At 27.2% G+C, this 14,621-nt stretch overlaps 3 protein-coding genes and 1 long non-coding RNA gene across 4 annotated transcripts; 3 read left to right on the top strand and 1 right to left on the bottom strand.

Annotated features, from left to right (window-relative positions):
- The first annotated feature begins 809 nt into the window (after positions 1 to 809).
- Positions 810 to 1,845, top strand: LOC140920573 (uncharacterized). Its single transcript, XR_012163280.1, has 2 exons — positions 810 to 1,141; positions 1,632 to 1,845. It is a non-coding gene; the product is annotated as an uncharacterized lncRNA (long non-coding RNA).
- Positions 1,846 to 8,389: 6,544 nt separating this feature from the next.
- On the top strand, positions 8,390 to 8,854 carry LOC101502767 (uncharacterized). The gene has a single exon (XM_004502220.4). The coding sequence runs from the start codon at positions 8,525 to 8,527 to the stop codon at positions 8,732 to 8,734; it is 210 nt and encodes a 69-aa protein (XP_004502277.1). The 5' UTR covers positions 8,390 to 8,524; the 3' UTR covers positions 8,735 to 8,854.
- Positions 8,855 to 10,189: 1,335 nt separating this feature from the next.
- LOC101503082 (uncharacterized) lies at positions 10,190 to 10,732 on the top strand. The gene has a single exon (XM_004502221.4). It carries the CDS (start codon positions 10,279 to 10,281, stop codon positions 10,486 to 10,488), a length of 210 nt encoding a protein of 69 aa, XP_004502278.1. The 5' UTR covers positions 10,190 to 10,278; the 3' UTR covers positions 10,489 to 10,732.
- A 946-nt stretch (positions 10,733 to 11,678) lies between these two features.
- Positions 11,679 to 13,902, bottom strand: LOC101502465 (uncharacterized). Its single transcript, XM_004502219.4, has 2 exons — positions 13,246 to 13,902; positions 11,679 to 12,177 (listed from the first exon to the last, which is right to left on the bottom strand). Exons 1-2 carry the CDS (start codon positions 13,616 to 13,618, stop codon positions 12,161 to 12,163), a joined length of 390 nt encoding a protein of 129 aa, XP_004502276.1. The 5' UTR covers positions 13,619 to 13,902; the 3' UTR covers positions 11,679 to 12,160.
- Positions 13,903 to 14,621: the final 719 nt, after the last annotated feature.

The raw sequence follows: 14,621 nt of genomic DNA, 5'->3' as shown, positions 1-14,621 counted from the left end.
AAAAATATTGGAAAATCCTTAAAAATAGAAGAAAAAAATGGTATTTAAAATCAAATTTGAGTTCGGAGTCGATTATGCGTAGGGAAGGTATTAGCACCCTACGACATCCGTGTTAAAATACGGTTACTTGTAATTAATTGTGCAAGATTAGTATTAACTTAAGTATATTTGTTTCTCCTTATAATTAAATATGAATAAAAATTATTATCATTATTTTTAAAATATGATTTTGGAGTAAAAGACGAAAATAAAAAAAAAATTATTAATGCGCTTGACAAGAATGCGATCTTGCTCCTACGTATCTCCCGGTGTGATGAAAAAATCAAAGCTACGTAGTTCTTAATTAGAAAATCCAGATGTGTTGGTTCTTAAAAAAACGAGTTGATATGATTTGAATAATTAATTTTTTTAAAAAAAATAAATAAGTTTTAAGATTATCAAATCGTTCAACTTGAGTCTTAAAAGATCTCAGGGACTAAAAAAATGTCACATCTAGTTAACCCGTTTAAGAATAGTTTTATTATTTTTGTTATAAAAATGAGCTTTTAAAATCTTCAAGTTGTACAACTTGTGTAATAACCGCTCAAAGATTAAAAAGATGTCACATCTAATTAATCACTTGAAAATAATTTTTATATAATTATTTAAGAAAAATAAAAAAATGAGTTTTAAAAAGGTTAAATTATCATAATATATATATATAATGTATTTTAAAATAATATTTTATTGGTTTTACTTTTTTAAATAAATAATTTCACAAATCAAAATCATTTCAGCAAATAATACACAATGCTAGCAGACATTTTCAGGACAGCATGGCCGCGTGCTTTCAAAAACTACGAATCCCACATGCTATACTTCCAAACCAGCTAAGTTTCAAAGTAGCCATCATTTCAAAACAACTTAGCCTCATCATTTTTCAATACAAACGAGCATAAATAATTTAGCTCAAGCATTATTTCAATACAAACCAACATCATCTCAAAATAGACGTAAATCCATTCAAAGGAGAAACAAGTATAGTGAACATAACAACAAACATGATAGGGACACATACCAAAAAGGAGAAGTGGCGGCGACGGCGCGGTGCACGGTTGACAGTGGTTAGCGGCAGTTACCGGCAGAAATGACCGTGATTTCGGTTTCTCTCCTTTTCTATTATTTTTACTTCAAAATATATATGATTTTAAGGATTGAGTTGGGTTGTTGCTCCTTCTATGTTCAATTATTTTTGTTTTCAAATATCTCTTTAAAAAAAAGAAACGTTTCTTCTCTTTTTTTCAAAAAAATAAAACTCTCTTCTTTTGATGTGTTTTTTTTATCAGACGATTTTTTTCAGATCCCCGTCCTCTGCCCCTTTTTTGAAATTTGATAGGGTGTATTTATAGAGTTTTTTATCTGTTTAGTTGCTTTCTTGCTTGCCTTGGTCCTTCTCTATCAATTTCCCGTTTGATGTTTCATTTTCTTTGCTCATCATATGCATTTTCCTACACCCTTCATAATTTTAGATTATTTTGCTTTTGTCTGATGATTTGCTGAACTTTCATTTGTCCTTTAGTTTTTTTTTTAAACTCAAAAATTTGTCATTTTGTTCTACATATGTACAATGACAGTCATCATCAACATAACAGGGTTTGACAGTGAACAAAAGCAACAATAGGGAACAGAACACATGCAAAAATGGAAACAGCTGGCTTGATCTGATTTAATTTTTATTGTAATTTAATTTAGCTTCATTCTTGGTTTGTAATTTGATTTGGTTTTAAAACTCTGATTAGATTTGAAATTGTAAATGTAATTATTTTTATTTCCTTTTTTAAAATACATATTTCATTTTTTGATTTATTGTTAACCAAAATAGACAAAATTGGGGTACTACAACAACGATTTGACATATTTTAAATTATTTGGCGTATATAATTCTATAATATAAAACTATCTAGATACATTAATTATTCATATGTCATTAATTAAATTATAAATATGAAGAAAAAATTTGAAGTTGAAATCTAAGTTTTACGATGTTTTATTCTAATTTGATAGATATTAATCATTCTATATCATCTAATCACATGCCATGTTATTTAAAATATCTCACGCTGTTATTTTTTAGTTAAAAAATCAAAGAAAATAACTAAAATTGTCGACTTTAAAAATAAGATGACTAATTTCGTAAATCAATAAAAATAGAAAGACTAAAAATATAATTAAGTCAAATATATATTAACGAATAACTTAATTATAACATATTTTATCCTAGAGATCTGGTTAGATTTTTTAAAATATTTTAAGAATCTACATAGTAATTGACCTTTAAAATATATGTTTTATCTTTTTTAGGAAAACCATATGTTTAATTAATAGAAACTTCATTTTATTTATTTATCCTAAATTAGTCTTTAAAAAATATTAAATTATCTGAATAAAACTGTGATATAAAAGGATTAATTTGGTGAAAGTTTTGTTTTATATCAGAAGTTAATATAACAATTAAATAATAGAAAATGATCAAGGTCGAGATTATAGACGATTACAAAACTTTAAGACAAATGGAATTATAAAAAATTGAATAAAAAATAAATTATAAAATTTAGATGCAAATATTGTACTATTTTATTATTTTTTAATCACAATTAATTATACATTTTATTTAATGGACTTAATGACAGTACATTGTTATTGTGAACATTTAGTAAACACAAGCTATTAATTATGTGTTTAAAATTGAAATGACTACCATTCAGTATCAATGTAAAATTAATCTACACTAACAATATATTTTTTCTTCTCTTATTTAATAATATAAATAAAATTATTTTAAATTAAAATTTAACAAAAATATATTAATATTATACATTTTATAAGAAATTTAATTTAGGTTTAATTACTATGGAGATTCTTAAACTATTTAAAGATTTTTAAATAAGTCCCTAAATTAAATATATTGTAATTCTCTTTGAACTAATATTCTTTTTGTAATTAGGTAATCCTCTTTAGCAATGAAAGTAGATTAGATCAGTTAGATTTTGCAAAACCAAATCTAACATAGTTAGAAAAAATGAAGACTTAAGTTTGGCTTGCTACCTGTCATTGTCTTAATTTTAGAATTGAATTCATATTTTTAAAAGTTTATTATGACATATTAGTTCCTGTGCGTTGAATTGCTAAAAAATAAGAATCAATGGACTAGTTTTTTTTGTCTCTAATTAAACCATAAAACAACGTTTTATCTTAAATATAAACTATCAAAAATATTAAAGTATCTTTTTTATTTTCGTCTATCCAACTTCCTATCATTGTTTGTTATCCATAAAATTGGAAACGAGCATATATATATATATTAGTGATTTTATAAATTAATTAATTGAGTTTTTTTTAAATTGTGAAAAAAAACATTTATTTGACCAAAACAAATTAATGTGAGAGTTTTGAAAGAGATGTTAGTGTACGTTAATTATAATTAGCTCTTTTCAATTCCTTTCAAACAAAATAAAGTCGCTCCGCGTCATCTCATGAAAGAGCACTCAATTATGGGATATGCTTCAAGCGTTGTATACAATGGTCAAGTTTCAAGAATCAACAACAGCCAAGGATTAGAGAGAGTATCTGTATTGCTCATTTACTATCATTATTTTTTCTTCAATAATACATACTCGTTCACATTCGCTTTTCCACGGTCACAGGTCCTCCTTCGTGTTAAGGATTCACACCCTATCAATATAATTATCTTTTTACGGTCAATTAAATGCACTTTTTTTAAGAGAATTAAATGCAATTATTACCACAAAACAAAACCAATTTAATTATCATACATATCATAATTATTTATATTGACAATTTATATGTATTAAGAAATATTTTCTTCAATAAAATGTATTTCATTCGTCTCATAATAAATGTCATTTTAGTAAATATATTTTTTCAAAATAAATGTCATTTTTAAATTTTAATATAATTTAATTTTTTTTTTCTATATTACCTTTTAAATGTGTACAACTTATAAAATGTTATTATATTTTATATTCATAATAGTAAAAAAATCACCAACAGTCAAGATAAATAGTTTGATAAAATAAGTTATCTCTTTCTATTAATCATTACATTTCTTAATATGTGTAAAAAAACCATTAAACGATACTTATTATAAGACAAATGAAATATTATTTTTTGAACTTTCACTAAGTCACATTCTTAAGATGCGGTCACATGAAGCAAAAAAGTTTAGGCCATGTAATTGGCCGCATCTCTAAGATTCGCCTTCAAATTATATATATTTTTTAATTAAATAATATAAAACTAATAGTAATGAATAAATCATTAAACATAATGATGATTAATTAATAGTAATAATAGAGAATTATTTAAATTAGTAATAAATACAAAAAAAATATAGAGAGACTAAGTAGAGTTAGTAACATTCAGACAATACTATGTATTATGATTGGGTAATCGCCATAGGAATAATGTGATGTACACTTTATTTTTTAACGTTTATTTTAGTTTTAATGCGAGTACTATTTATATGATATTCACATGATATCTATTAATGTGATGTACTATTTATATGATATTTATACAATCATTTTTTAAATTTACTCATTTGGGAGTTTTAATACATCATATGGTATTCACATGATATTAATTAATGTGACATAATACGCTTAAAAATAAAATAAAGACAAAAACGATGGTTGAGTTAAGTGGAAGGGGTTAGACTCTCATAACGTAGTGAATCTGAATTTGAATCTCTACTAGAGATACCTATATTTATGTCTGACACATTTCGAATAGGATTCCCTCGTGTGGAGGAAACAAATTAAAAATCCAAAAAAAAAAAAAAATTAAAAAGAAAAAGACAGCCTAATTCTCAAGCTATTATTAGCTCTAATAATCGTTCATAAAGTGAACGGTACGCAAGGATATTTATTCTAATGTTTAGTAGATTATAAATAAAAATATAAAATAACTATGAGCTAAACTAACAAAGCAAAAATAACAATGCATGTGAAAGTTTATAGTTAATTAATTGCATATATAAAATAATTAATTGACTTTGTATGAACATGATATACATGATGTATCACAATACAAAAAATGCTAAGACTTATTAATGATCATTCAATAGTATTCATATTATAAATGAAATGGATTTTAGGAATAGAGTGAACAACATATACGAGATATCTATCTTGAATACATGAGCATAATCTAAAATATTGTCCGAATGTTATCGAAAATTTTAATCAATTTGTGTAGTTTTTGTTATAAATTTAATCATTTTTATATTATTTTTTAATTAATAATTAATATTTTATAATTAGTTTATTAATTTTTATTTATTTTATCATTTAATATTAAAATATATATATGTTGCAAAGGTAAAATCCCTAATATGGGACCAACTATTAGGCTCTAATTATTTTGTTTTACATGATCGCATCTCAAAGTAGGTTATTTTAATTTTTTTTAAAAAAATATAGAAAAAATCCATGAATTAAATTCAATTAAAATACACTGAAATTGTAACTTATTCATATTTTTTCTTTATCTAATTTATTCCTAGATTCGAATTGGATTTTTTTTACTTTACCTAACTTATTCCTAGATCCGAATTGGCTGCAGTTGATAATCACTACATTTATGCACTGGACATTTGATCTTAATCGAACTATTTAAATTTAAATTCAAAATTAAAAAATATTTTTGAAACGGTATGATCAAGATCAAATAATCATCAACATTTTAACTACAATGATGGTCTGGTCTATTGAAAGAAATGAAGACTATTTGGTGAAGAGTGCATATAAGTTATCCTTTCAAGAGGCTAGTGATGACTCCCATCTCAGCATTCTTGGACAATGGGAATCTCATGAAAATTAAAATTAAAACATAACAACCATAATCATGTAGTAGCAACTCAAGTGTTCCAACCATAATGAAATGCAACTTTGATGTTGCTCTTTCGTTTCAAACAAACAAGGTGGTGTTGATATGTGCATAAGGAATGAACATGAACAATTTGTTTTGGCTAACACAAAATGATATTCATATTAGTGCGCGGTTCACGAAGGTGAAGCCCTCAGCTTGTTGTCAGGGTTTGAATGACTGCACAAGTTGTAGTTGGGATCTGTTCACTTCAAATTGGATTCAAAAATGGTGGTACACAATTTTCATGCTTTAATATGTAATCGATCGTAGTTTGGTGATATTATAAAGCAATTTAATTTAATTTTTTATTTATAAAAGCTCTCGTGTTAAAGTTGGTTAGAAGACTAACGAATGAGGTTGTCAATGTCTTTGTAAAAGTGATCACATATTTTTCTCGTTTTTATATCTTAGTAAAAATATCATGTTATATTGAATACATTGTCATTAATAAAATGTGATAAGCGTCAATATAAGGTAAAGGGATAGAAATACTACTAGGAATTTTTTGTATAGAAAGTCAAGTTAAATCATGAGGGATATAAATATTGATGCTAGTAGTTTTTTTTTTATAGAAAGTCAAGTCAAATCAAGAGGGATAAAAATATTGATGCTCAAAAGGCTCTTTCTATTCATAGTCAATTGTGATTATAAGTAGGGGTACAAATAGCTTTAATTTAGGCATTAATCCAACTAAAACCTATGAGTTGCAGATTCATTAAGGACATAACGAAATAAAAATGAGATTGAGTTGATCCTAGGACGAAATGTCAAATAGTTATTATTGTACTTTTAAAAAAAAAACACAATTAAACATAAAGAAACTCATAATAAGTCACGTATGGTTACTACTTGTTCATTTATTTAAAAGTAATAGCTTATAATAATAATAATAATAATAATAATAATAATAATAATAATAATAATAATAATAATAATGTTTTAGAAACTATAAATTTTTAAATTAGTGATCTAATTCATAATTTTTGTAGGGAGAGTGCGAATCAATAATAACAAAAAATAATCATTTATCTTTAAAATAATTTGAGACTAATTCAATTGACCTGAACCCAATATTTTTTCTACTTTATACTTGTCTTGTTTTTATTTTTATTGGGACAGAATCAAATTCATCGTATTACTTATGGATCAAAATGGATTCACGACACGAATTGGATCTTATACGCCCCTAATTATAAGTGTGAGATGAAAAAACAATTATGTGGATCCTTCGTAAAATTTTCTGAAAATAATTTTGTCTAGTTCCTCAATTTGACAAACGGCTATATCTATGTACCCTTTCAACATATATTTTTCAACAATTATATTTGTATATATTTAAGTTTTCTATATTTATTTAATATTTTTTATTTATCTTTATTTTACATCAACAATATATTATATTATTCTTTCCGTTTCTTTTTCTCTTAAAGTGTTTAAAGGATGTATGGATTTACAACAATAGTTTTTTTCTATATATAAATATATAGGTTCAAATTAAATTCTCAACTGCACTAAATATTAAAGAAATTTAATTGTTATGTATAGTGAGTGTAAGATTTTTAAACTTTCAAAACATCTCAACCATTCATAAAATTGATTTTAAAGATAATTATAATAAAAATTAAATATATTTGATTATCTAATTTGGTCCGGGTTTAATGGATAAATCATGAGTTGAGAGCTCAAATCCAACTTAAATAAAATTGATTGGTCCAAATATCAAATTTGGCCAAAAACCACTAAACCCAACTCATGTACACCCGTATATATATTATTTATTAATATTGTTATTTTTTTAATTATTATTTATTAATATTAATATTTATTATTTTAAATTTGCTAATTATGAGTTCATTTGATTTATTTATTTTTTTGGAAGGTTGTTGGAGATTTGCTAGTTATAATTTTATTAGTTTTTCTTATATATAAATGTCTAGTTTAACCTATTTAAAAAAAATATCAAATATATTATTTAAATAAATACTTTAATGTGAAATATATTTTTAAATAGACTTTCAAGTCATGCTAAACTTTTAAAAAAGGACAGATCAGATTAGATAAAAAAAGAAAAACTTATGATAAATCGTATGTGAAATTCAAATCTAAAAAATTAATCCCAGATTAGATTTAAATCTTTAAAAATCTGATATATTTAGAGATGGGTGAATACAAAATATTTAAAATGTAATACGTTTAATTCAAAAACAAAAATCATTAAAAATTTCCAGTCCTTTCAATAATAAACTTGTTCTATTCTTTCTCCTCTATTAAATTCCATCGAAATATATTTTTATAAGTGAGTGTGGCATGCCCACATGTGATTGTGAAGTAGAAAAACAAGAAATTCCAAATCTGATTAAGCACCTTAACACTAGTGGATATAATTCCTTTCTTGAAAGGCACACAAATAAATATGGTGAAAGCTGAATGAAAATGATCATGTGAAGCAAGTTATTCTTAATCCAAATAGAAGTACAAGACCAATGGGTCAGATGGTATATATAGATGAGAAGGGAAGCAAATTAAAGCAAAAGGGAGGAGGGCATGAAATGAAATAGAGAGTGATAAAAATAGAATTGTTGAAAGAAAGAAAAGAATGTTTAACTGGGGATCAGTGGTTGTGACAGTGATGTTGTTCGTGCTGTTGACACCGGGATTGCTATTTCAGGTGCCAGGACGTTCAAGGTGCATTGAGTTTGGAAACTTTCAGACAAGTGCTGCTGCTATCGTTCTTCATTCTCTCCTTTACTTTGCTCTCGTTTGCCTTTTTTTGATTGCCATTAAGCTCCACTTTTACTTAGGCTAGCTAATCATCTTTAATGGCCCCTTAAGTACGTGGGACCTTTTCTTAACATCATTGTTCCTTCAATATCCATCATTTGATCTGTACCCTCTAATATTAAAAATAATTATTTAATTTTCTCTCTTTTACTTTCTTTCATTTTAAGGTAAAAAAATTGTTTCAATATCATTTGTCTTCACCCAAATTTCTGATACTTAATTTTTTTTATAAAAAATTTCAATATACTACTAAAATAATTATTTTAAACAATATATTTTTTTAAAATTTTTCTTCTCTTTCTTAATTAATCTATCTAATGAGTTCCTAACATCAATAAAGTAGTAAATCAACCATTTCAAACAAATTAAATTCATAAAATCAATAAATCAAACCACATTGATATCACAATTTCATAAAAAAAAAAATTAGGCCTCTTTAATTGGGACCTGTCGATCCTTCAAGAGTAAATTTAAAATTTCTAATAAAAAATAATTAAATTTTTTGATATTGAAATATAACTATTCCAAATTTTTAAAAATAAAATTTTCGATTAGAAAAGTTCATAGAAATAAAAATTACTTTTTTAGAAACTTAAGAATGTGGAAGTATAATCAAAATATCCGAATTTATTTTAATTTTTACTGTTCACTTAAGGGTATATTAGTAAATTAAAAGATAAAAATTATAAATGGTAGGTATAAAATTCAATTTTCTTGTTTATTTTACTATTTTTTCTCATCAAATGCAAAATAAATTATTGAAAACATGTTTTTGATGGTATATTTCACTCAAATTATACTCCAATAAGAAAATATCTAGGATTACTGAGATCATATTACCACATAAACTCATATATAATATAAGATTACTGGATCAAACTTAATAATATCGACATTTGTCACGAGAGTTTAGATATCATGATTTTGATTTGTGTATGAATATTACTATATTAAATATTTAATTTTAATATTTTTTAGTGAAGACAGAGAAACATTACGTTAATAATTCAAATACTGATACTCCAAAACTCTGAAATACTGATGGGAATAAGAGGTTAAAACCAAAAACATCAAGCGTCTGTTACAGATTGTGAATTAGTCGTCCCTTTTCAGCTGTAGAGAGACGCAAATAAAATCTTATCCTGCACGGAACTTAGTTTAATTAATTAAAGACACGTAATGGTTGCTTTAATTGTTATACTTCTCCCCCAGGCCACCACTGTCACTCACTATTTCATTTATTCCTTCCTTGCTTGTTTAGTTCAGTTTCCCCTAATCAATTGCAATTCACTAAGCTCAACATTCTGATATCATTATTATTTAATTTAGTATACAGCACCAATTTTTTTATTTTTTATTTATCAATAATTTAATATACTATAGTATTAAATAAGCTGCCAGGTGCCACCACTCTCTATAGCTTGCTTCTTCATTCGCTCCACCGGCCAGACCACTCACATAATATTAATTAATTAAATAATTACATGTATAAGGTTATATAGTTTGTGTTGTCTAATATATTTATGTGTGTGTTGTGAAAGAGGAAACAAATTAAAATTAAGTACTAGAATGGCAGATTGGGGTCCAGTGGTAATAGCAGTGGTGCTGTTTGTGTTGTTAAGTCCAGGGTTGTTGTTTCAACTGCCAGGAAGGAGCAGAGTGGTGGAATTTGGGAACATGCAAACAAGTGGTGTGTCTATTTTGGTTCATACTATCATATTTTTTGGACTAATTACTATATTTCTTATTGCAATTGGTGTGCATATCAACACTGGTTAATTACTCACATCACCCAGCTTACTGATCTTTTACTCCATTGTTTTGGTTTAAGTTTTTTTCTTACTCTGTTTGTGGTTTCAATTTGTGTTGTTCTTATTCTCATCCTTATTTAGGGATTATTCGCTGTCACTTGTCTTCACATTGTTTAGAAGAGTCTTTGATATTCTAAAGGGGGATAATCGTGTGGGTTTGTACTGGGTACAAAGGAATTCATTTAAAAAATGATCATATTATGTTTACCTAATTTATTTATTGTCTCATAACCCAACCCTATTATTTGAATGGGTTATAAATCTAAGTATGAATGTTTAGTGATATGTTAATTATGAATGAGTTAAATGAATAATATATAAAAAATGAGATTTTTATATTTATTATTTTAAGGTTTATGAGAGAGGAGTAAAAAAAAAAAGTTTCAATAGAGATATGTTTTCTAAGTTTCTTAACATATGTTTGGAATAACGATTGCAATCAATTTCTTGTATTTCCATATATTTTGACTTTGATTTTAAGAAACTACTCTTTAGAGGTTTCGGTGGACGTGAATTTGTAATATAATTTTGCATCTTTCCAAACACACATTTAATTAGTAGTCCTGATCACTAACTCTTTGTTGTTTCAACTCGTTTGATTATCATGTAATGGTTTTTAAAACAACAAAGTGGCAAAACATCATTAAAGCAACTTGTTAGGAGCTAAAATGGTGCGCCTAAACCATCTTTAGAAACACCGATCTTTGTTATTTCATTTTTCAAACATGCAATGTTCCATTTTTCCATTGAAAGCTTGGAAACTCTTTCTATTAATAAAAAACTAACACACAGACACTTGCAACAGCAACAATCTAAGTATAAAGATTAATACAATACCTTTGTTTGGAAGATTTCGAAGACGACATTTGAGGCCGAGCTTGGAGGGTGATGTGAAAAATAGAGCATGTTTCGGGGGATTTCCCCAATACAAATTTTCTAATCCTCTTAATACCCGACTCCTTTTATCTTCAAAATCTTAAACTCCAAAAATATAATCTTAAAACATGTAAATACTGTAAACTCATGACACATCAAAAAGTTTTTAAAAGTAAAACAGCATTTTTATTAAATGTAAAGAACAGATATATGTCTTCTCTTTATAATTGTTTTCAGTATAAACGAGGTAGACAAAAAATAATCCACATGAACAACCTCCAATAGCAGTAACAATGTGCAAACTGAATATAAATAATTCCGGCTGTTACATACATGTAGCTACATCAGATTCCAAATATTCTTCTCAATCCATTGCAATACAACCCCTGTTATCAGGAGCAAGATCATATTTTCCTTCTCATTTACACACATGTTTAGAACTCAACAAGATGAAATTAATTAAAAAGCCTAATATTAAGATTTCAGTTCACCAAGGTGCTACTAAAGTCAAGTAAAACAATTGATAACGGCAACGGAAGTGGGAATAATAACCCTTCGAAATTTGGGCAGTTCTTCAGAATTTACTTGGCTATTTGTAATGCACAGAGAAGCCAAAGCCATATTCACAAAGTTCAGTAACTTAATTAAAAAGCCAGATATCCACGATTCATGCTCCATTATCTTGATTTTGTTGTATAATTGAGTTGCATGAGGCACCATAAAACCAAACACCCTAACCTCAATTTCATTCTCCATTTGTTACCTCACATAAGCTTCCAGGCTGCAACAATACAAATTCAAAATTAAGTCACGCAAGCCAACATGAAAATGTGCAACAAAAACCATATATTTAAGCATAGTCTTTTATTTTCCCCAAACCAAATTGGAAGCTTATTAGAAAAACCATGGTTTACGTGCATGATGTTACTTAACCAATAGCGCACAACCTCTGTTTTTTCATTAGAGGCTAGGCAGAGGGTAATCTACCCCATTTCATAAAACTCACTTCACAACAGAATCAGAAATGATAACTATTATGATATTAAGAATTCTACTATTGCAGTGGTGGGGCAAGCATCAAATTGTGTGTAGTACAAGCTCATTCTTAAGATGCTAAAACACAAAGAAACTTAATGCTAGAAAAAGCCAGACATCTATCTATCTATAAACTTGTCTCTTTTGGGCAAACCAGCCAGTTTTGTGTAACTCATAAAGGACTAAACTGCACCTTTGATTCAGCTCAAGGAAACTGTAGGTCCTATTGGAAGAAAGGAAAATATGGTGAAGCCCCAATCAACCAAAATCAAATATATTTAATTGGCTTTCTCCAAAACATATGACTTTGCAGGCATGTTCCTTCTTGTTATAACCTCTAAAACATTGCCATGATATATATATTTGGGAAAAACTAAAAAAAAAACGTGTATTTGTGGTTCAAAAGTCAACTAATATTCATTAATTTTTGTTAAACCGTCAAGTAATCATCACAATTGTGAATATGTACAAAACAGCGAGCTTCCACTTCTTTAGAATGACGTTTAATGTTTTGGACAATTTTTAGGTATCGGTCTAAAGGTGGACCACGGAACTTGGCCACTCTGCATCCAATTTCTTTGGAAAAAGCGAAAGCTTTTGAAAACGTTCCCCTATGTTCCCAAACGCCCAATCCAACACAGACAAGAAAGAAAAAACATGAAAATAGAACAGAAACCCTTTCTTAATTCATTGCACAATAAAAACAAAACCCACAGCGAAACAAAAAAAGAAAAAGAAAAAGAAAAAACTTAATTTCCATTTAAAGAAACAAAAACTAGAAACAATATTCATATTGATAACCGTTTTCTCTTACCGGGAATATCCTTACGCGGGTCCGGGGTCGGCAAAACGTAGCAGAGAATAGAACGCCCCAAATCGGAGAGAGTGGAAACGATTCCAGCTACGTAAAGAAGAATAACCAATCCAATAACCCACGGCATCAACACGAACCCTATGAAGAACGTGACGGATCCACAGAGCATCAAAGCCATCGAGATTCCCAAAAGCAAAGAGGCGAAACCCGTGGGAGAGATTTGAGGCGGAGGCGAACGCCGTAACGGTTGGTCCAATGGATGATCGGAAAAATTGAAGGGAATTGGAGGAGAACGGAGAAGGTTGAGAACGATGGCGGATAGTTCGTATAAAGCTCGCGATTGTTCATCTTCTTGATGCCTTGTTCTCATCATGTTGTTTAGAAAAATGATTGAAAGAGAGTATAGTAATGTTTATATGTGATAAAAAATAATTATTAAAATTGGAATTTGTAGAAACGAGGCGAATGGATAATGTTGAAAATTGGGATTGGAAAATATTTTGTTTTGTCTGTAAAAGAAATAAATTAAGTGAGTTTGGTTATGGAAATAAAGGGATCTGAAAAATGCTTCCAATCCAATCAAATCATAAGCGAGGTGTGAATGGTAATTGAAGGAAATAGAAGTTGGATAAAAAGGAGAAAAAGTGTTTTGGGTGGGAATGCCAACAAGGCAACAGGTTGCTTTATCTTAAAGAAAGGAATCAGATGAGACTCGTACACGTCTCATATAGCGCGTGCATCAAACCCCTCACGCTTTCTGTTCATGGTTTAAGGATTTCAAATCACCGCTATACCCAGAGTTTTGAGTTGAGGTTCAAAGTTGAAATCATTTATGATTACTTATTAAATATTTTTATTATATCACGTTAATGTTAATTTTGATCTATCTTATTAATATATTAAATAATTTTAAATTTATAATTTTTTAATTTAACGATTAAATTTTTAAAATATGTATAAAATGAGATATTATTACATGAAAAAACATTTGTGTAATATTATATTGATATAATTTGATCACTATTCTTTAAAAGATATAGAATCTAACAATATTTTAAAACTATTTTAAATGAGAATCTATATTGAGAAGTTATTATAAAAATTATTTTGATAATAGACTTTCCTTTTAAAAAGTTATTTTTATTATGGTAAACAATACAAAATAACTTCTACTTCTTTTTAATATTTAACAAATAATCTCTATAATATTCAATGTCAAAATAACTATAATTCAAAACAAATGGATTTATATAAGCACATTTCCTCTTTACCATTTATTTTTTCATTTTATTTAAAAAAATGATTTTTTAAAAATGATTTTATTTTTTTTTATATATAATTAGATTATATTTTTTTCTCTCTTTGTTTATTATTAT

Source organism: Cicer arietinum, chromosome 5, assembly GCF_000331145.2.
Source record: "Cicer arietinum cultivar CDC Frontier isolate Library 1 chromosome 5, Cicar.CDCFrontier_v2.0, whole genome shotgun sequence".
Classification (NCBI taxonomy): domain Eukaryota; kingdom Viridiplantae; phylum Streptophyta; class Magnoliopsida; order Fabales; family Fabaceae; genus Cicer; species Cicer arietinum.
This window is presented reverse-complemented; position numbering and strand designations above follow the sequence as displayed.

What these genes read in the sequence shown, in the direction of transcription:
- LOC101502767 (XM_004502220.4), top strand. Translation starts at nt 8,525, where the DNA reads ATGTTTAACTGGGGATCAGTGGTTGTGACAGTGATGTTGTTCGTGCTG.
- LOC101503082 (XM_004502221.4), top strand. Translation starts at nt 10,279, where the DNA reads ATGGCAGATTGGGGTCCAGTGGTAATAGCAGTGGTGCTGTTTGTGTTG.
- LOC101502465 (XM_004502219.4), bottom strand. Translation starts at nt 13,618, where the DNA reads ATGATGAGAACAAGGCATCAAGAAGATGAACAATCGCGAGCTTTATAC.